General features: G+C 42.0%; 1 protein-coding gene across 3 annotated transcripts in view; it reads left to right on the top strand.

Moving 5' to 3' along the window:
* The first annotated feature begins 942 nt into the window (after positions 1 to 942).
* Positions 943 to 20,977, top strand: part of slc37a1 (solute carrier family 37 member 1) — a 65,244-nt gene continuing 45,209 nt past the window's right edge. For all 3 annotated transcript variants that reach the window (XR_008603187.1, XM_055015043.1, XM_055015044.1), the window contains exons 1-2: positions 943 to 1,103; positions 10,125 to 10,395. Coding sequence is in view for 2 of the 3 variants with exons in the window: in XM_055015043.1 (XP_054871018.1) it covers positions 10,268 to 10,395 (128 nt within the window). In the remaining variant the exon portion in view is untranslated. The remainder of the gene's footprint in view (positions 1,104 to 10,124; positions 10,396 to 20,977) is intronic.

Below are 20,977 nucleotides of genomic sequence, written 5' to 3' on the forward strand. Positions count from 1 at the left end.
GCTGACAGTAATCACAAGTGGCTGTAGCAGGCGAAACTGAGCCCAAATGCCAAATGAATTTGGCCATTTGGTAGATTGGTTGCTAAGGTGTAACTGCTTTTTCGCATAAGGCAAGATGGGGCTGGACAGCACTTTTTTCTTAAATAAATAAAATCATCAATTAAAAAAGTACATTTTGTGTTTTCTTGGGTTAACTTTATCTTACATTAAAATTAGTTTGATTATATAAAACACCCAAATGTGACAAATACTTTTTCACAGCACTGGAGATGTAGTGACCATAATGTTGCTCACTGGAGATGATGTAATGATGTAATGAGTGAGCAGTGCATCTGACTGAAGAAGCTACAAACAGTATAAGTGCCTACATACCTCTCAATCACAAGGTCGTCCTGTACTAAAACATACCCTAATTTATGGCATATTTTACTGTGAATGAGACCATTATTTTTAAAATGAACATGCTGTTTTCAAACAGTAAGTTCATAAAGTCATCACAAAAATGGTTGCTGAGGTAACAGATCAAGAGAATTACAGTCATTTCAATACTTCCATTTTTTATTTAGTGTGTGATCAGGCGGGTCATTATGAAGTAAGTAGTCGTTGTTGAGGAAAACCTTCCAACCAGCAGGTTAACTTGACAGAATCAGTGACCATAGTAACTGACCCAGTGTTTGTGTTACTTCTCTCAATGGAATGGAGACCAGTTTTTCTCATAGTTTTTCTTACGGTTAACAAACTCTTAGTTTTTACTTAACCTGCTTTATGAAATTGATCCTATGTCTTAAAAACAGAACACAAGTTCAGAAGGCTAACTAAATACAATTATTCACGAGAACTTTCAGACACAATATGCCAATGTCGCTGTTTGTTGGTTTTGTCGCAGGGACAGACGTCCGTCATGACGTCAGTGGCAGAGGGGAGCGAGCGCCGCGGCCCGCCCAGCTGCGTGCGTGTGTGCGTGCGTGCGTGCGCACGCACGCGAGTTCGCTGCGCGTGTGGCTCTGAGGTGACAGTCCCGAGCCTTCACACAAGGAAGTGGAGGATATGTCGTAGAACTGAAGCCACAGACGAACAGAAAACCGTCAACTTGATCGTACAAGGTAAGCTCATTAGCAGGAACGCAGTGTTAATGGCAAATTTTGTCTGGGAACAGAAACTGCCGTTGGGGGCAGATGAATATTTGCTCCAGCTCCAAAATGCTTTAGCTAGCTGTCGTTACAGTGTACAGGAAGCTAAGGCTTTGCATCAAGGTTGCAGTGTTGACAAGCGTTTTCTCTTTTCAGTTTGTATGCCACTAATGCGCGTCTATTTCGATTTTTAGATGTTCGGTATGTGCCATACAACAACTGAACAACTGAGAAAATGTATAAGTATGTATTTATGTAATAAGTATAAAATGCCCAGATTAGAAGGTCCGGATAGCCAATAAAATAACCCCGGATAGGAGTACTGTCCACGTCTTAAGTTTAAGATGCTCCACTCAGCGTCAACAAACAGCGAAGCTGTGTTAGATAATACAAAGGATTTCTGAAAATTGCTTCTAAATCTGTCTCTGTAACACGACTGTATTGGTTGTGTTGGATTTGGTTCAGACATTGTTGCTGAAAAAAGAAACTGTGATCAAGCTGCCGTAGAGTGCATCCATAGAGCTGTGTTTGAAGTTACCATAAGGTGAAGCCTCAAGGATTAAACCAGGAACCCAATGATGTCACATGAGAACTGCAGATGTTTGTTGTGACTGTGGTTATAAAAGTCAAGTGATCAAGGTCTCAGGACAGAAATGCAAAGATTTCTTTGTCGTAACATGGCCATGTTCTCCTGTGTCAGAAGGAGGAATATTCATGCCATTTCTGGCCCACATGGTTTCCTCCGCAAAGCGTGTTCCAAAGCTGTGCTCCCGTTTAAAGCCAAATGAATATGCAGAGCGCATCCTCAAGCAGGTATGTTTCACTGGGTTTAGATAAAGAGAAAAGGAAGAAGTTTCGGCGGGCTGCACAGGGGCGTAGTGGTTAGCACTTCTGCCTTGCAGCAAGAAGGTCCCCGGTTCGCGTCCCGGCTTTCCTGGGATCTTTCTGCATGGAGTTTGCATGTTCTCCCTGTGCATGCGTGGGTTTTCTCCAGGTACTCCGGCTTCCTCCCACAGTCCAAAAATATGCTGAGGTTAATTGATTACTCTAAATTGCCCGTAGGTGTGAATGTGTGAGTGCTTGTTTGTCTATATATGTAGCCCTGCGACAGACTGGCGACCTGTCTAGGGTGTCCCCTGCCTTCGCCCGAGTCAGCTGGGATAGGCTCCAGCACCCCCCCGCGACCCTAGTGAGGATTAAGCGGTGTATAGATAATGGATGGATGGAAGAAGTTTCGTGATTAGAGATGAAGCGTTGTGGCACAAATTCAATGACTTGGATGGTGGTCTTTTGAAGGGGTTGACATGTATGCAGCCTCCTTGTCTGACAGCCATGTAGTAATGCTCCACCCCATGTTTTAAACCTATACACAACAAACAATTAAATGAAACTTGACTTTAAAAAGTTATATCGCAATCAAATAGCACATTTGTAATAATTCAGAAAAATGCCAATTAGCTATTTTCTCCACATTGTTCATCCCTAGTGCTGAAGCAGTCAGCCCTCTTGATTGTTTTATTGAAAAAAATGACCACATACAGTCATGGCCGAAATTATTGGCACCCCTGGAATAGGGCTGGGCAATAAATCGATTTTATCGATTAATTCGACTTTGTACTTAATGTCGATTTGTTTTAATGAAAATCGATTTTCTCATCAACATCCGCCACCAACGCCTTCCCGCTGGGCTCCCATAGTTCAGAGTGCGCGCCCCCCTCCCCCCCGAGCTTGATACACAGATGACATGGCAGCGAGCGGTGCAGATCTAAAGGCACGTGTCCACTAGATGCTATTTTCTTGCATGGCAACGCACTGCATCTGAAAATCGCACGGACGGTGGGTGGTCACTAGCGGGCCACAACATGGTCAAATGACAGCGCTGAGCAACAGCGGGCTGCTATGTGGTCACGTGACCGAGCTTTCAGCTGGACAGTCCGGCAGACAAGTCGGATAAACACAGCGGCTCGGCCGCAAACTTTCCATTTTATTTCAAAAACACATCAGTGAAAAGTATTTCTGAAAGCATTTGAGGCGAGAAATAATCTGTGCAGGAGCTGAATCTGTCCTCGTTTTAGGTCACCGACGCCTAGTTTAGAAGTTTGAGGACAGTTTCACGATGTGTGGAATCTCCGCATGCTGCAACCAATTTGCATAAAGTAGAAGTCCAGTCTACTTTATGCAAATGAGCTGCGGCCCTCTCCAGGTAAACACACCGGATCGCAGCGGGAAATGCACCGCAACCGGACCAGCATCCCACATGCGGCGCATTTCAAGCTGCAATCCAGTGTGTTTACCTGGACAGGGCCGCAGCTCATTTGCATTAAGTAGACAGGACTCTGGCATGAGGAGATTAGGTAGGGGGTAAAAAAAAATCGGATAAATCGTAAATCGGGATTTTTTGTGAAAAAATCGGAGATTTTTTTTTTAGGCCATATCGCCCAGCCCTACCCTGGAATTTTTCCAGAAAATACACCATTTCTCCCAGAAATTTTTGCAATTACAAATATTTTTGGTATACACGTGTTTATTTCCTTTGTGTGTGGATTTAGATCTGGACTCATTGCTGGCCTCTTCAGAACTCTCCAGCACTTTGTCTCCAACCATTTCTTGGTGCTATTTAAGGCATGTTTTTGGTCATTGTCCTGCTGGAACACCCATGACCTCTGACGCAGACCCAGCTTTCTCACACTAGGCCCTGCATTGCGGCCCAAAATATTTTGATATTCTCCAGATTTCATGATTCCTTGCACACCGTCAAGGCACCCAGTGCCAGAGACAGCAAAACAACCCCAAAACATCTTTGAACCTCCACCATGTTTGACTGTAGGTACTGTGCTCTTTTATTTGAAGGCCTCATTCCGCTTTCTGTAATCAGTAGAATGATGTGCTTTTCCACTAAGCTCTACCTTAGTCTCATCTGTCCACAAAACGTTTTCCCAGAAGGATTGAGGCTTACTCAGGTACATTTTTGCAAACTCAAGTCTGGCTTTTTTATGTCTCTTTGTCAGGAGTGGGGTTCTCCTCAGTCTCCTGCCATAGCGCTTCTTGTAATTTCAACAATTTCTGGGAGAAATGGTGTATTTTCTGGAAAAATTCCAGGGGTGTCAATAATTTCGGCCATGACTGTATTTGCTGGTTACAGCTTTACAAGTGCTATCCCGTTCACTGTTTTAAAGTGTTATAAATGGATCCCTAATACCTACTAATTATTTAAACAATGCTGCCGAGTTACAAAATGGGAGGAGCTGTTTTGGGTGCCCTTGTTCGTAGACATAAACCTCATTCATTTTTCCCATAGACAGTGTTATGGGACTCAAAATTAAAGCACAGCTTGGAATTCACCTGGTTTAATTTTCAATAAGAACTCATTTGTAAAGTCTTAGGTTCGCTGATAAAAAGTTAAAAGTACAAACTTGTGTACATATAAGTTTAAAGATGGTCATTCACTACAGCTTCTAAGGGGCATTGCACCAAGAAATAGTCAGTCACCAAGCATTCTGTTCTGTGTGTCATAATTGGCAATTGGAAGCTAAAGCTGAAGTACTGACAACACAATCTGAAGCTTAGATCTATTCACTAAATTCTTTTCAGTGTTGTCAATTTGGTGCCTCCCAGTCATCTTAATGGCAACAGCAGCCAAGACTCATTGGTATTATAGCACCTGGCAAAATGACTAAACAAATCATGATTCAGGAGACAAAACTGAAATACTTAAAACTGGTGGCCACAGCTTTTAACTATAGCTACGTCATCCATCATCCATCCATCATTGAAAGAAAAAATGGAAAAATGGAAAATAAATTAGTAGTTTTATTATTTCTAGGTCAGGGGTCGGCAACCTTAACCACTCAAAGAGCCATTTGGATCTGTTTCCCACAGAAAAGAAAACACCGAGGGCCACAAAACCCTTTTGACATTTAAAATGAAGATAACACTGCATATATTGTTTTTTACCTTTATGCTATGTAGGACTCTAAGCGCATGCTTTTTCATGTTCACATAAATGTCGGGGATAGCGTTCCATGTTTCGAACACAAGTTTGTCCGGTTTGGGGAGATTTTCAGTATCACTCTATTTGTGATTCTGAGCAAGAACGGCCTTCTAACAGGCAGCATCTTCAAGATCAGCTGTCAAGCATTTAAACTTAGACACCCATATGTCTTTGTTGGCTATGTCGGCCAGTTCCATCTCAAGATCAGGTTGGCTCACACCTGCCAATGCAGTCGTATTCAATAGGGATGAATCGATGCTTAGGGGAGTGACAGGGAAGGGCAATGTGTTTTTTTCCTCTCTGAACTCACAGAACCGTTTCCCAAGTGATGTTTGCATTGCGATAATTGCAGACTGCAAATACTCCGAATTTATCATATTGTGAGCTTGTTTGAAATCTCAAATAGGGAAAGTGAGTCAGTGTACCTCTCTGTAAATGTCTGGCAAACACTGCCATCTTGTGCTCGAAAGACAAATCCTCCTCCAACATTTGCAGGGCTTTTCCTCCTTTCCTCTGAAGAACTGTGTTCAGCATGTTCAGGTGCGCTGTCATATCTACTATGCAGTGTAACTTTTCCAGCCACTCTGGCTGTTCCTGCTCAGGAAAGATGAGTCCTTGCTGCCCAGGAAAGTTTTCACTTCTTCCAGACACGTGGCAAAGTGTTTCAGCACCTCGCCTCTGGACAGCCACCGGACTTTGTTGTGCAGCAGGAGATCAGAATACATGCTTTCCACCTCGTCCAGCAACCAACGGAACTGACAGTGATTTAAACCTTTTGCTATTATTTTATTGGCAATCTGAATGATAGCATTCATTACTTCTGTACATTCTGGAAGAAATGTTTTAGCATACAGTGCCTCTTCGTGCAGGATGCAATGAAAAGTCAGCAACTTTCTGTCCAGTGACTTCTGCAGTAAAGCCACAAAGCCCTTCTGCGCTCCTGTCATACTTGGTGCTCCATCAGTAGCCACTGACACCAGATGGGAGGTGTTTTTTTCCTTTGGCTCTTAAACAATCCAAGACAGCCTCACAGATGTCTTTCCCCTATGGTTGGCCTTTTAGTGGTGTCAACTCAATCATTTCTTCCTGTGGCCCAGCAGAGTTTACACATCGGCAGAACAGCGCTATTTGTTCAATATCACCGTTGTCTTTAGATTCATCACAAGCAATTGATTACGCCACAGCTGAATTGATGTCTTTAGTTTGCTGTCTGGTGATATTTTCTTCCATTTTTATGGTTCTGTCTTTGACAGTCTTTGCAGAGAGGTGCATATCCCTGATTTTCTACACAATTTCATAGTTTTTTTAAAGTCCATGAATAGATGTTCTGAAATCTTGATGAATGATTCTTTTATTTATTCCCCATCTGTGAATGGCTTCTCGTGCCTGACTACTTCCTAAGTGGCCGCAAAACTACCATATGTAGTTGAAATTGCAGACTTCATCCACTTCTTGAAATGATCTTTGCTCAGATCAACCTTCCGCATCAGTTCTGAAAGAGCTTTTTTTCTCTCATCTCCATCCTGATGTTTTTGAGCAATGGCAGTGTGTTTATTGTGGAAATGTCTTGCGACATTTGACTTTTTGTTGTTGTCTCATCACATGTTATAAACCAGTCTCGTCAGCAGTGAAAGCAAATGAATCTGCCCATGTAGCATTAAACGTTGTGTTTTCTTTAGACAGATTTTTTTTCTTAGATTTATCCACAGTTGGCCTATCTGGGGTCGAAAAGTTCAAGAAATCATGCACCAGTGGGTGCCCATCGGCACATTGGCGGTTGTGAAACATATTTTGAGCAACAAAAAACTGAACACGTTTTATTTTGATTTTATAAGATCACCATAATCTTCAAATTTAGAATTACATTTTAAAAACTGAAAAAAATAATTTAAATAATTTAATTAAATACTCATTGTTTATTTTCCAAAGCTACAAGGAGTCACAGCAGAGGCATGAAAGAGCTGCATGCCCTGGAGCTATGGGTTGCCGACCCCTATACTACCTGATTAACAGTTAGGTCTTAGAAGGTAGAATGTCTAGAATGTCCTCAAAGGAGCCACATCTGGCTAGCGAGCCATAGGTGCCAACCCCTGTTCTAATGTAATCAGTGCTGGCGATTGCCAAAATATGGCAACTGAACATATGCACACAAATAATAACATGCTAAAATGAGTTATCGTACTTTAGCAGTTATAATTAGAGTACTAAATGTTCAGTTGAGAGGACAGACTGTATCATAATGTGCTTATACAAAAAAATGTTTTGCAACAATAAAATCACAATCTGGAATAACTGTGGAATAATGAGCTTTGCAGTTAAGTCAGGAAATTACCTTCATTTGTTAGGATAGTGAGGCCTTGACTTAAAACATGAACTTCATGTTTTAACCTGCTGTCACCTTTATTTCTTAACAGGGAATTAATCAGACTAAAGACGATTGGGTATGTGTTAGGGACTGAGACCTCTTTTTGGCAGACATAATGGTAGCGACACAACCGAATGTTCCTGGTAGCTTACCCACCATAAGCTACCAGGATCATCCTTCAGTCCCAAAGCGCTGGCATCTTGGAGTTTGATCACAGTGCGATCAGACAGCAGTGGTTACTGCCCAACACTGCACCAACGGTCTTTCAAACTTGTCCCACACAGTTCCATCTTGTTTTGCAGAACTGCATTAGCTGGTGAGCTGGTTGTTTTAATTGGTTGTTGTTGCTTCCCAGTGGTTTGGTACCAAGTGCCTCATTAGCATCCCAGATGCAGCAATAGCCCTAAACCATAGCTGGCAAACCTATAATTTATGGCCAAATGTAAAATCTATGCAAAGCATACAACTGAATGTTAGCATAACTGAGGTCTTTGGTGCCACAATATTGTATGTATTGCCATAGACATAGGCTATCAGTTAACCAGCTAGCCCTCACATCGGCACAGGCTCATTCAACTTTTCAGCTATGTAGTGTGCTTTGTGTCTGACTGGTATGGTAGCAGGACTGTTGATTTCAAATTCCATTTTTTCCCGATGTAGTGGACTTTAACCATGATGTAACAGTACCTTGCCTTTCTTATCGTTGTACCTCTTCTCAATGTGGTTAGCAATTGTACCTCTTCAGGGGATAGCCTGGTTCAGTGTAGTTTAGTAGTTCATCACTCTCTCTCCACCAAGTTTAAAGGGTTCCTGTCTTTTTCCACCATAAAACAAAGCCTTCGGGCCTTTCAGGTGGTACAGCACAGACATTGTACTTGGTCTGTATTTGAAGGCTCTGTAATGTTCCTATGCAGAACTATGTTTTTAGATCTTCATGTTGCCTCAGTATTTCCTACTTCACACCTCTTTGTACCACTTCTGTGCTAGAATTTTTCTGAATTGCAAAAGTGAGGTGCACTGTATTACAGTATGTTCAGAGACTATATGTGAGCTATGGAGTAATGGTACACAAAGTCCTTGATTAAATATTTTTTAAACCGCAATTAATCAGTGAAATGGGTTGAATCTTCAGTGGTGCGACAAGTGTAAGATGCCACAAGCACTTTCATTAAGACTATAATCAAAGTAGAATGCCAAAAATGCATTTTATAGGATTTATTCAAAAGCAGTTAGTAAGACCATGTTACATTGCATTGTGTTATTTAAAATAATATGAACAGTTCATATGTTCTATCCATTTTGGCTGCTTTCAGCAGTTTTCTCATATCTGCTGTCCTCTTCTGTCTCCCCTTCACCTTCACTTTCACCGGTCAAGGCAAATGGCTGCCCCCCCGAACCTTTTTCTGCCAGAGGGTTCTTCCTCAAAATTGATTTTTTTTTCCACACTGTCCCTGAAATGGTTACTCAAAAGGAATTGTTTGGAATTATTCTTTTTCTCTTTGTAATATTTTTATTTCTGCACATATTTCCTTTGCTTTTAAAGCAACATTGTGACATTGTAATGTTGTTTTAAAAGCAAAGGAAAAGCAAATTTCTTTTTTTTAATTATTTTTTTTGTCTTTATATTTCTACTTTCATTAGCCTTTTATGGATTAATTTTTTGGATTAATATTGCTTTATATTGCCACATTATTTTTTGTTTTATTTATAAGCACATTTCTTCTTTTTTTTCTTATTTTATTTATTTGTCTTTATATTTCTACTTTTATTACCCTTTTCTTTTATGGATACATTGTTTGATTAATGTTGCTTTATGTAGTAACATTATTTATTTACATTTTATTTATTGTTCTTTATGTTTCCACTTCAATTTTATTATTCTTTTATATATTTATTTTTGTAATTTGGCACTCTCACTACTCCAGCCCTATTGCATGGTTACGATGCGCAAACGTTGTTGAACGGCAGTGACGAACGGACGTTTTACAGTGACAGAATGACGTGGCTCTAACTTGGCTCCTTGCCAGTGGAAAAGCAATCCGGTTCTTAGGCGGCATGAGATTTGAACCAACTAAGCACCAGCAATGAACTAGCACCGAACTAGCACCTGGTTCTTTTTGGTCAAAAAGGGGTATAAAAGATGAAAGAAGAAAATGAAACAAACATTAGGCAGCGTCATTGCTTGCTTGTAACGACAGTCTGTTCTTTTTTTTTAAATGGTCACAGGTCTGAACTAGATGTTAGAGGCTGGACTCATCAGGGACAGTGGCCCCACAACCAGTGTCAAACTATCTCAAATGCAGATTTAAATTCTGACAGATATAAAACAGTACACTCCAGCCAAGTCTCGAACACATAGTCTCCTAATCGTGCATGTTGATGACATTAACATTCAATAACATTCATGTTCTTTATATGCAAATGAGTTTGTTCACTGTCCACTGAAATTTGAGCACATTACATTAATGTGCTCTTTTCATTGATGTGCTCTTTTTTTCACTTGAACTGTCAATGCAGTTTTTCTGTTTTTTTTAGCTTATGTGTTGCACAAAATTTCACTTATATATGTTCCTTTTTTCACTTCTTCTCTACTCCATTGCCCTTCTCTCACCCCCTTTTTCTCTCGTCACCTTTTCAGACTCCTGACTTTTCTATCCAGCCACGCTGCTTCGTATGACAGCTATCTTCCATTGATGCTGATTTCACAGCAGCTTCCTCAGAGAAGGAGATGAGCTGAGAGAGCCCCACCATGTCTGCACGTATCCCAGCGTCCTCCTCGGCATGAGGACATTTGTAATGCTGCACTCACATCAGCTGCCTGTTGCTGTGATAATCCATTATCTGCATCCAAACATGGCCTCAGTTCCTCCAGGCGTCCTCCTACTGGTGTCCTTCAACAGGGACCAATGGTAAATCTGAATCTGACTCTGACTGATTTTGTGTGTATGTCTAATCATTTACACTTTTGTATGAGTTTTCATGTCTTACCGCCTGTAAGTTGTTTGGCAACAATTTCAGTTGTCAATAGTTGACCTTGAGCAGTTATAATGTATGCTTTTCCCTTTTCAAAACAACTTCTACAAGTGATACAATTAAATGCTATTATTTCGATATTTCAGAGAGATGGGACTGTTTCAGCTTAGCAGTCAGAACATACACTTCATTTTGTCCACGTGGGTGGAGCAGGAATGTCAGGCAGTGCATTCACATAATATTTGCTACTGTGGATGACGCATAGCAGCTAATTGTACAGGAAATACTGCATTCTATAGAGGGTTTCATCCGGTATCGCACACCTTTTGCAGATGCTATACTTGGCTTGTGATTCAAACTAATTGTGAGATAGCCCGAGGCACATAGTTGCACCTAACAAAAATAAGGTGTACCTAAATTATTGTGAACCAACTAAATGAAGAAACTGTGTAGAAAGTTAGTCTGGAGTCCTCCTTTCACATTAATACCTCATGTAGTCCTAAGTCCATTTGTGATGATATAGCAATAATTCACCTTTAGTGAGACACATGCTTCCTGTGCTCTGTGCATGAATCAATCAATGCATCAATCAACTTCCTCTTGTACTGGGCAATCTTAGCCACTGTAGTCGCCTGGTTCTTCTGCAGTTCACTGATGTCATTGGAGATAATATCCACTCTGGTCTGGTGCTGTTTAGTCATCTGCTCCTGGATCTGAACTCCCTGGAGTACATACAGCATCCATTAGAGAAATAGGAGCCTGTGTAACAGAGCTTCCTACCTAGACCATATCGGAATAAATAATAGCGCCTCTATGTGCAGAGTGGTTCTTTGGACCAGTGTGCATGCTTGTGAAACCACCCATGTACTGTATGACAGATTGAAGGCAGATTTCTGGCTCAGCTTCAACTGTTTGCTCTCCAGCCAGCTGATAGTTACTGTTCAGCTGCTCATTACCACACACCAGGATGGAATACAAAGCCAAATTTGTTTCATAGACAGATCTAACCTCAATTTCTGCCTTACATTTGAGTCGGAGAGCTATTCATCTGAATTTTAAAAAAAAAGAAGAATTAAAGCTGCAAGCAGCGTTGAACGGGTCCTCTCATCCTTGCTGGTCAGCGAATCCATGCATGTCCACCAGGTGGCGCTGCGACCGAGCGTGTATGTCGGCCTGTGGATGTGACGAGGGCCGAACTCTGATCACACACGTAAAATTTCAGGCTGATTGGAGCATGTACAGGCTAGTTATAGAGCATTTCCTGTCCATCCACCAGGTGGCGCTATCACTCTGACTGTATTTTGGTCTATGGATGTCTTCAAAGCTGTACTCTGATCACACGTAAAATTTCAGGCAGATTGGAGCATTTATAGGCGATTTATGCATCATTTCCATCCATTTTCTCCGTGAGTCATCATCAACGTGTTCAGGCTTATGTCACCAAATTTGAAGTGAATATGATCAACCTGCTAAGAATAGTACATCAAAGTGTAAAAAAATTTCTATTTCCTGATACCACAAGGTGGCGCTATGACTGTCAATGTATATAACCACATGGATGATGTCAGGGCTGGACACTGATCATACCTCTAAAATTTCAGGCAGATTGGAACATGTACAGGAGAGTTAGACAACCATTTCCTGTTTCATGGCGAAGGATCAATATTTTTGGGAGCTGCCATGGCCACGCCCTTTGACTTTTGTGGAGCATTTTGATAACTTTTCATCAGGGAGGACTGTTGCGTATATTTGCCAAATTTGACGTCTCCCGGACTTACCCCCAATGAGTTATTAATCTCACAAAAAATTTACAGCTAATTCAAGATGGCCGACTTCCTGTTGGGTTTAGGGCATGGCCATGATTGACTTTTTCATGTGTCCTGATGTGCTGAATATGCATACAAAATTTTGTAGCTGTAGATGAAACACTCTGCCAGTTGGCCTAATGACCACTTTTTGCAACTTTGTAGGGGGCGCTATGGAGCCATTTTGCCACACGCATGCACAAGTCCATTAAAATATCAAATTTTTCGCCAGTCCTGATGTGTGTGCAAAGTTTCATGTGTTCTGGGGTATGTTAAGGCCGTCAAAAGTGCCATTTTAAATGCAACCAAAGAATAATTAAAGCTGCAAGCAGCGTTGGACGGGTCCTCGCATCCTTGCTGGTCGGCGAATCCGCGCACGTCCACCAGGCGGCGCTACGACCGAGAGTGCATGTCGGCCTACGGATGCGATGAGGGCCGGACTCTGATCACACGTGTAAAATTTCAGGCAGATTGGAGCATGTTCAGGCTACTTATAGAGCTTTTCCTGTCCATCCACCAGGTGGCGCTGTGACTGAGAGTGTATATTGGCCTATGGATGTGATCAGGGTTGGACTCTGATCACACATACAAAATTTCAGGCAGATCGGACCATGTACAGTAGGGTGATGACTTTTTTACAACCTCATATCCCTGTATCATAATTTGATGAACTTTTATTAAAGATTAGATAAAATCTTACTTTTAAGGTGATTTGATAAAAAAACCTCACGCACAAAATGATTTTAAAAATTTTAATTATCAGCTTTTTGGCCAGAATTTATCAACTTCAAAACAACTACCAACACTTAGATTATCTTTTAAGGCATTGAATCATTTACTTTTCTATGGTTGGTGCATTTGGTATTGTTTGTGAATGCTTCTTTGGGCTTAACGAATTTAGTCCCATTGATAGTAATAGTGATTTTTTCAAAGTGGTTTGTGCGTGACCTTTTTCAATATTTCAACAGAATAAATGTCATTTTAATCATTAATAGGCAAAAGTTCATTCATTAGTGCTACAGGAAATAATTTTTGAGAAAAAAAAGTCAAAAAGTCATCACCCTAATGTACAGGCTAGTTATAGAACATTTCCTTGAATCCAACAGGTGGCGCTATGACTGTGGCTGTATTTCAGCATGTGAATGTCATCAGGGCTGGACTCTGATCATACATGTAAAGTTTGAGGCAGATTGGAGCATGTTTAGGGCAGTTACACAGCAGTTGATGTTTCATGGTGAAGCATCAAAATTTAGGAGGCCGCCATGGCCACGCCCTCAGACTTTTGCGGAGCATTTTGATAACTTTTGATCACCCATGCCTGGAGTACATCCTGGCCAAATTTCAGCTCTCTCGGCGTTACCCTGTTTGACTTTATAGCTTTTGAAAATGTCTAAAAATTACCCAAAATCGTCAAAACATATGACATATAATTCAAAATGGCCAACTTCCTGTTGGGTTTTGGGCATGGCTGTCAATTACATTTTGGTGTGTCTTGACGAGTTACATATGCCTACCAAGTTTCATAATTGTAGGTGACACGTACTGGCTGTAGTAACTGTTTGAAATTTTCCAGGTGGCGCTATGGAGCCATTTTGCCACACAGATGTGCAGTTTCCCTAAAATATGAAATGGGTTGCCGGTCCAGATATGTGTGGTAATTTTGGCGAGCATTTGAGCATTTTTAACCTGTCAAAAAGTACTTTGTTTATTATGGCAACGATGCGTTGCCACGGCAACCGTGTTTTATGAATCCTCAAAATCTTCACACTGTGGCATCGTCTAGGCGTGACCACTGAGCTGACCAATTTTCAAGATGATATGACAAAGTTTCAGGCAATGGTAGGTGCAAATGTAATGACAATTTCTTCCTGTTGCCAATAGGTGGCGCTATGAGCTTTTCTAAATTTATAAATGTGGATGTGTTCAGAACCGGACTGGTGTCCATCACATCAAGTTTGGTCCGGATTGCATCATTTTCATCCGAGATATTAATAATTCAATTTTCATGGCGAGAAATCGAAATTCGCCGCGCTGCCACAGACACGCCCCTTGACGACGAGTCGCCATTTTCTCTGGGAATCATCATCAATGAGTTCAGGCTTATGTCACCACATTTGAGGTGAATCTGATCAACGTGCTAAGAATAGTACATCAAAGTGTAAAAAATGTCAATTTCCTGCTACCACAAGGTGGCGCTATGACTGTGAATGTATATAACCGCATGGATGTCGTCAGGGCTGGACCCTGATCACACATGTAAAATTTCAGGCAGATTGGAGCATGTACAGCTGAGTTAGACACCACTTCCTCTTTCATGGCGAAGGATAAATAATTTTGGGGGTCGCCATGGCCACGACCTTTGACTTTTGCAGAGCATTTTGATAACTTTTTATCAGGTTGGGCTGTTGCATATACTGGCCAAATTTGGCGTCTCTCGGACTTACCCCCGCTGAGTTATTGATCTCAACAAGTTACAGCTAATTCAAGATGGCCGACTTCCTGTTGGGTTTAGGGCGTGGTCATGATTGACTTTTTCGTGGGTCCTGATGTGCTGCATATGCATACACATTTTTGTAGCTGTAGATGAAACACCCTGCCAGTTGGCCTAATGACCAATTTTGCAGGGGGCGCTATAGAGCCATTTTGCCACACACATGCACAACTCCCATAAAATATCAAATTTTTCGCCAGTCCTGATGAGCATGCCAAGTTTCACGTGTTTTGGGGTGTGATAAGGCCGCCAAAAAGGCAATTCAAAAGACGGGAAAAGAGTGAGGAAGAAGAAGAAAAAGAAACCCTAGCATTCCAATAGGGTCTTCGCACCATTCGGTGCTCGGACCCTAATAAATAATTCCTTGCATTTCAATAGGGTCTTCGCACCGTTGGTGCTCGGACCCTAAAAAAAAAAGCAGATTACCTCTGAAAAACACAGGTCACTTGACAACTCTTGCCACAATTTTGGAGGTATTTCTTATAAGACTGTTTACAAAACAATTTAGCCTTGTGCACAAAAACTTGGATTAGTGAAATATCCTGTCAAGTGTTGTCAAATCAGCTTCAGAGTTTTTGAATGGTTGTCTGGTATTTATTTTTCTGAAATCAGGTGCTTGGCTTTGTAACTTGTATGTAAGGCAAGAGAGACACAAACTAGGTCCAAGCAAGACCCATGCTCTTTATATCAGTGCAAATAAAGTGAGAAAGTTTCAACTATGTCCAAAAAACACAGCACATAGTTGAGTGTAAACATGACAAAGATAAAGTAAACAAAATGATTTGCAAATACAAGTAAACATTCAAGGTTCAGGATATCCTGCATCTGTGAAACCATAGAAGGGTGTGACATTGAGAAGTGTTGAATTGTAAAATGTGTTTGGGTTTTATCAGGAATACAGATGGGTCTGTTAGTTTTCTCTTGTGTTTTCTGTGGTTTTGCAGTCTCTGGAGATTATAGCAAATTTAAAAATTTTTACAAAATCAGTATCTCTACTGCTTAATGTAGCCAGGTTCAGCCACATGTTAAATATCTTTATCTTTGTGTGCCTAAATGTATTGTAACACTTTACACTGTCATTTGATGTCTCTTGTAATTGTGATCAGCCAGATGTGACAGATCACATCAGTTACAGAGTGCATCAAAGTTATTCTAGCTGGTGATAGTATGTGTTTCATGTATTTGTTTGTTATATAATAGGATCGGGAAATATGAGCCCAGTAATGGTCTTTACACAACTTTGTATATATGCGTATTGGACTGAAACAGGTTCCCCTGCACTATTTTGGAGGGGTACTATCGCTGCATCCTGGACGTTGCGCTGCTCAAGACAATTGTTATTGGTTTAAAGAAATACAAACAAGCCAGAATGATTTTTTCCCCTGTAGCAGAAACAATTTCCATTGTTACGCTGACGACATTCAATTGTATTTATCTATGAAGCCAGATGACTCTAATCAGCTAGCAAGACTGCAAGATTGTCTTAAGGACATAAAGACCTGGATGACCTGTAATTTCCTACTACTAAATTCAGACAAGACTGACGTCATTGTATTTGGCCCCAAACATCTTAGAAACTCGCTTTCAAAGCATATACAGTGGATACGGAAAGTATTCAGACCCCTTTAAATTTTTCACTCTTTGTTTCACTGCAGCCATTTTCTAAAATCAAAAAAGTTCATTTTATTTCTCATTAATGTACACTCAGCACCCTATCTTGACAGAAAAAAACAGAAATGTAGAAATTTTTGCAAATTTATTAAAAAAGAAAAACTGAAATATCACACGGTCATAAGTATTCAGACCCTTTACTGTGACACTCATATTTAACTCACCTGCGGTCCATTTCTTCTGATCCTCCTTGAGATGGTTCTACTTCTTCATTGGAGTCCAGCTGTGTTTAATTAAACTGATTGGACTTGATTAGGAAAGGCACACACCTGTCTATATAAGACCTTACAGCTCACAGTGCATGTCAGAGCAAATGAAAATCATGAGGTCGAAGGAACTGCCCAAGGAGCTCAGAGACAGAATTGTGGCAAGGCACAGATCTGGCCAAGGTTACAAAAGAATTTCTGCAGCACTCAAGGTTCCTAAGAGCACAGTGGCCTCCATCCATCCATCCATCCATTATCTATACACCGCTTAATCCTCACTAGGGTCGCGGGGGGGCTGGAGCCTATCCCAGCTGACTCGGGCGAAGGCAGGGGACACCCTAGACAGGTCGCCAGTCTGTCGCAGGGCTACATACAAAGACAAACAATCACTCTCACATTCACACCTACGGGCAATTTAGAATAATCAATTAACCTCAGCATATATTTGGACTGTGGGAGGAAGCCGGAGAACCCGGAGAAAACCCACGCATGCACAGGGAGAACATGCAAACTCCATGCAGAAAGATCCCGGGAAAGCCGGGACGCGAACCAGGGATCTTCTCACTGCAAGGCGAAAGTGCTAACCACTACACCACTGTGCAGCCCCACAGTGGCCTCCATAATCCTTAAATGGAAGAAGTTTGGGACGACCAGAACTCTTCCTAGACCTGGCCGTCCAGCCAAACTGAGCAATCGTGTGAGAAGAGCCTTGGTGAGAGAGGTAAAGAAGAACCCAAAGACCACCGTGGCTGAGCTCCAGAGATGCAGCAGGGAGATGGGAGAAAGTTCCACAAAGTCAACTATCACTGCAGCCCTCCACCAGTCAGGCCTTTATGGCAGAGTGGCCCGACGGAAGCCTCTCCTCAGTGCAAGACATATGAAAGCCCGCATAGAGTTTGCCAAAAAACACATGAAGGACTCCCAGACTATGAGAAATAAGATTCTCTGGTCTGATGAGACCAAGATTGAACTTTTTGGCGTTAATTCTAAGCGGTATGTGTGGAGAAAACCAGGCACTGCTCATCACCTGCCCAATACCATCCCAACAGTGAAACATGGTGGTGGCAGCATCATGCTATGGGGGTGTTTTTCAGCTGCAGGGACAGAACGACTGGTTGCAATTGAAGGAAAGATGAATGCGGTCAAGTACAGAGATATCCTGGAAGAAAACCTCTTCCAGAGTGCTCTGGACCTCACACTGGGCCGAAGGTTCACCTTCCAACAAGACAATGACCCTAAGCACACAGCTAAAATAACAAAGGAGTGGCTTCGGAACAACTCTGTGATCATTCTTGACTGGCCCAGCCAGAGCCCTGAACTAAACCCAATTGAGCATCTCTGGAGAGATCTGAAAATGGCTGTCCACCAACGTTCACCATCCAACCTGACAGAACTGGAGAGGATCTGCAAGGAAGAATGGCAGAGGATCCCCAAATCCAGGTGTGAAAAACTTGTTGCATCATTCCCAAGAAGACTCATGGCTGTACTAGCTCAAAAGGGTGCTTCTACTCAATACTGAGCAAAGGGTCTGAATACTTATGACCGTGTGATATTTCAGTTTTTCTTTTTTAATAAATTTGCAAAAATTTCTACATTTCTGTTTTTTTCTATCAAGATAGGGTGCTGAGTGTACATTAATGAGAAATAAAATGAACTTTTTTGATTTTAGCAAATGGCTGCAATGAAACAAAGAGTGAAAAATTTAAAGGGGTCTGAATACTTTCCGTACCCACTGTAGTTACTCTGGATGGCATTACATTGGCTTCTAGTACTACTATGAGGAACCTCGGCGTTATCTTTGACCACAGGACATGTCCTTTAACCCACACATCAAACAAATCTGTAGGACTTCCTTTTTCCACCTGAGAAATATTGTAAAAATCAGGAACATCCTGTCTCAGAGTGATGCAGAAAAACTAGTCCATGCATTTGTTACTTCTAGGCTGGACTATTGCAATTCCTTATTATCAGGTTGTCCCAATAGCTCTCTGAAACATCTACAGCTGATCCAAAACACTGCAACCAGAGTACTGACGGGAGTTAGCAAGAGAGATCATATTTCTCCTATACTGGTTTCTCTTCACTGGCTTCCTGTTAAATCTAGAATAGAATTCAAAATCCTTCTTTTAACATATAAAGCTCTTAACAACCAATCTCCATCATATCTTAAAGACCCGATAGTACCATGTTATTGTGACCTGAGGTACTTAAGAATAAACTGGCAAAAAGTATTTTAAAAACCCATAAAAGAACCACCAGCTTAATATAAGACACACAGGTAAGTATTGTAAAAACAAGGCAGAGACATGACTTAAAAATGTGTAATAAAATTTATTTAAAATATTAAGATGGAGCAGCAATCAAAATGTAATGTTAAAATTAATTTATTAGCTAAATACGATTTATTCCAGGTAATTATAAAAATGGCCAAATACAGAATAAAATACAATTAAAACCTTGTAGACCCTGGGCGTAAACAGTACCTGAAAAAAACGGGATATTAACATTAACAAAAGACCAACAAGGATGGCTGAGAAGGAATCGCCCCACCGCAAACAAAACAAAGTGCTACCAACACACACATGCCAAACAACAAAGACCCCAAGTGAATAAACAAAAATACGGGCTATTTCCCTCCCAAGCTACCCCGGGGAACTAAATTCACTAAACCAAAAGCTAAACACCCCAGGGACCTCAATAAAATAAAACACGGTGCAGAGAAATTAGGGTTAAAAACAAAACCAAATTAAAGTAATCGATTTGAATTAATCAAAACCAACTGAAATTCTAAAACCCTAAAACACTTTAAAGCACTCTAAAACAGTAGCAGGCTAAAATCTGTGGATTAAAAGAGACAGATGTCAGAACCGATTGTAAATAGTACTAAAAAACAATTAAAACTTCCATCTCACCGTGCAGATCCAGGGGGATAAAAGCTGCCACCGGAGTATCTCTGCACTAAAACCATTAAAACACCATTTAAAACCAGACTTAAAAAGCATAAAATGAGGGAGAGCTAAAAACACCTACCTGCCTCCAGCCAGCCCTAGTCGAGACTGACTGAAGGGAGCGGGAGCTATTTAAAGGCCACTTCCGGAAACAAGGGGGAAGTGATGCTACCCTATGTCTTGAGTGAGTGGGGACACCTACTGGCCGCTACAATCTGCCCCCAGTTTGTCGTTGCCGTCCCGGCAAATCTGAATCTAATCCCATGGTCTAAAGTACACACTCACCATGGCTGACGCACCAGTGACCCGGGAGGTAACAGCCCCACCTGACCCATGGATGCTGAGGCTGGAAGATGGTGGCGGTTTGAATGCTGGCCTGCCGTGGTCCTAGCGGTCCTCCTGGGGGCTTCTGGGGCCTGGCTCTGCCGCTGGACAGCAGGACCTTCTGAGACCTCAGGGACAGACTGATTATTCAGATTGGGAGGAGTAGCTGCCGGTGGGGCACCTGGGCTGTGGCTGCCTCTTCGGTCGAGGGCCTGGTGACCACGTAGACGACGCACTCATCTTCATCCTCCCTGTCCATCTCACATCGGGCCTCGGGAACAGAACTAGTCACTGTTGGACCCCTGGGAACAAGGTGGTCAGGCACTGGTTTTATCATGCTACGATGGACAGTTCTTACCCTCTGAGGGTCATCCAATGGTGCCACCGTGTAAACTGGCCCACCTGGGCTTGGGGCTCACACCACCACATGGATTTCGGGCCTCCACACATCCTGGATCTTTAAGCGGCCCCACCTGCTGTGGTCCCGAATGTAAATCAGCTGCTGTTCCTTTAAATCTGTGGCATTTACCCCAACATCATAGCGCTCCTTTCGATGGGCTGCTGCCGCTTTAAGCCTTTGTTGGGCTCCGTCAAAAGCCACCTGCAGCCTCTTCCGGTGCTCCTGGACCCAGTCCTCCACTCGACCCTCACTGACCTCTGGGACTCGGCCGAGAAGGAAATCGACGGGAAGGTACGGCTCCTGTCCAAACATCAGAAAATGTGGGGACTCACCGGTGGACTGGTGAACCGTTGTATTGTAGGCGAAGGTGACTTGAGGCAAGTATTTTGACCAGTTCTGTTTCTTCTCCAAGGGCAGTGTCCTCAACAGGTCATGGAGGGTCCTATTAAAGCGTTCACATTGGCCATTTCCAGCTGGGTGCCAAGGAGTCGTACAAGTCTTCTGGGTGCCATAAATACCGCAGAGTTGACTGATGAGAGCACTTTCAAAATTCCTGCCTTGGTCAGAGTGCAGCCAAGCCGGAACACCGAATTTGTAAAACCACTCATGCACCAGGACGTAGGCCACCGTCGCTGCTCGCTGGTCCTTAGTCGCCACAGCCTGCGTAAACTTG

This window comes from Amphiprion ocellaris, chromosome 11, assembly GCF_022539595.1.
Source record: "Amphiprion ocellaris isolate individual 3 ecotype Okinawa chromosome 11, ASM2253959v1, whole genome shotgun sequence".
Taxonomy (NCBI): domain Eukaryota; kingdom Metazoa; phylum Chordata; class Actinopteri; family Pomacentridae; genus Amphiprion; species Amphiprion ocellaris.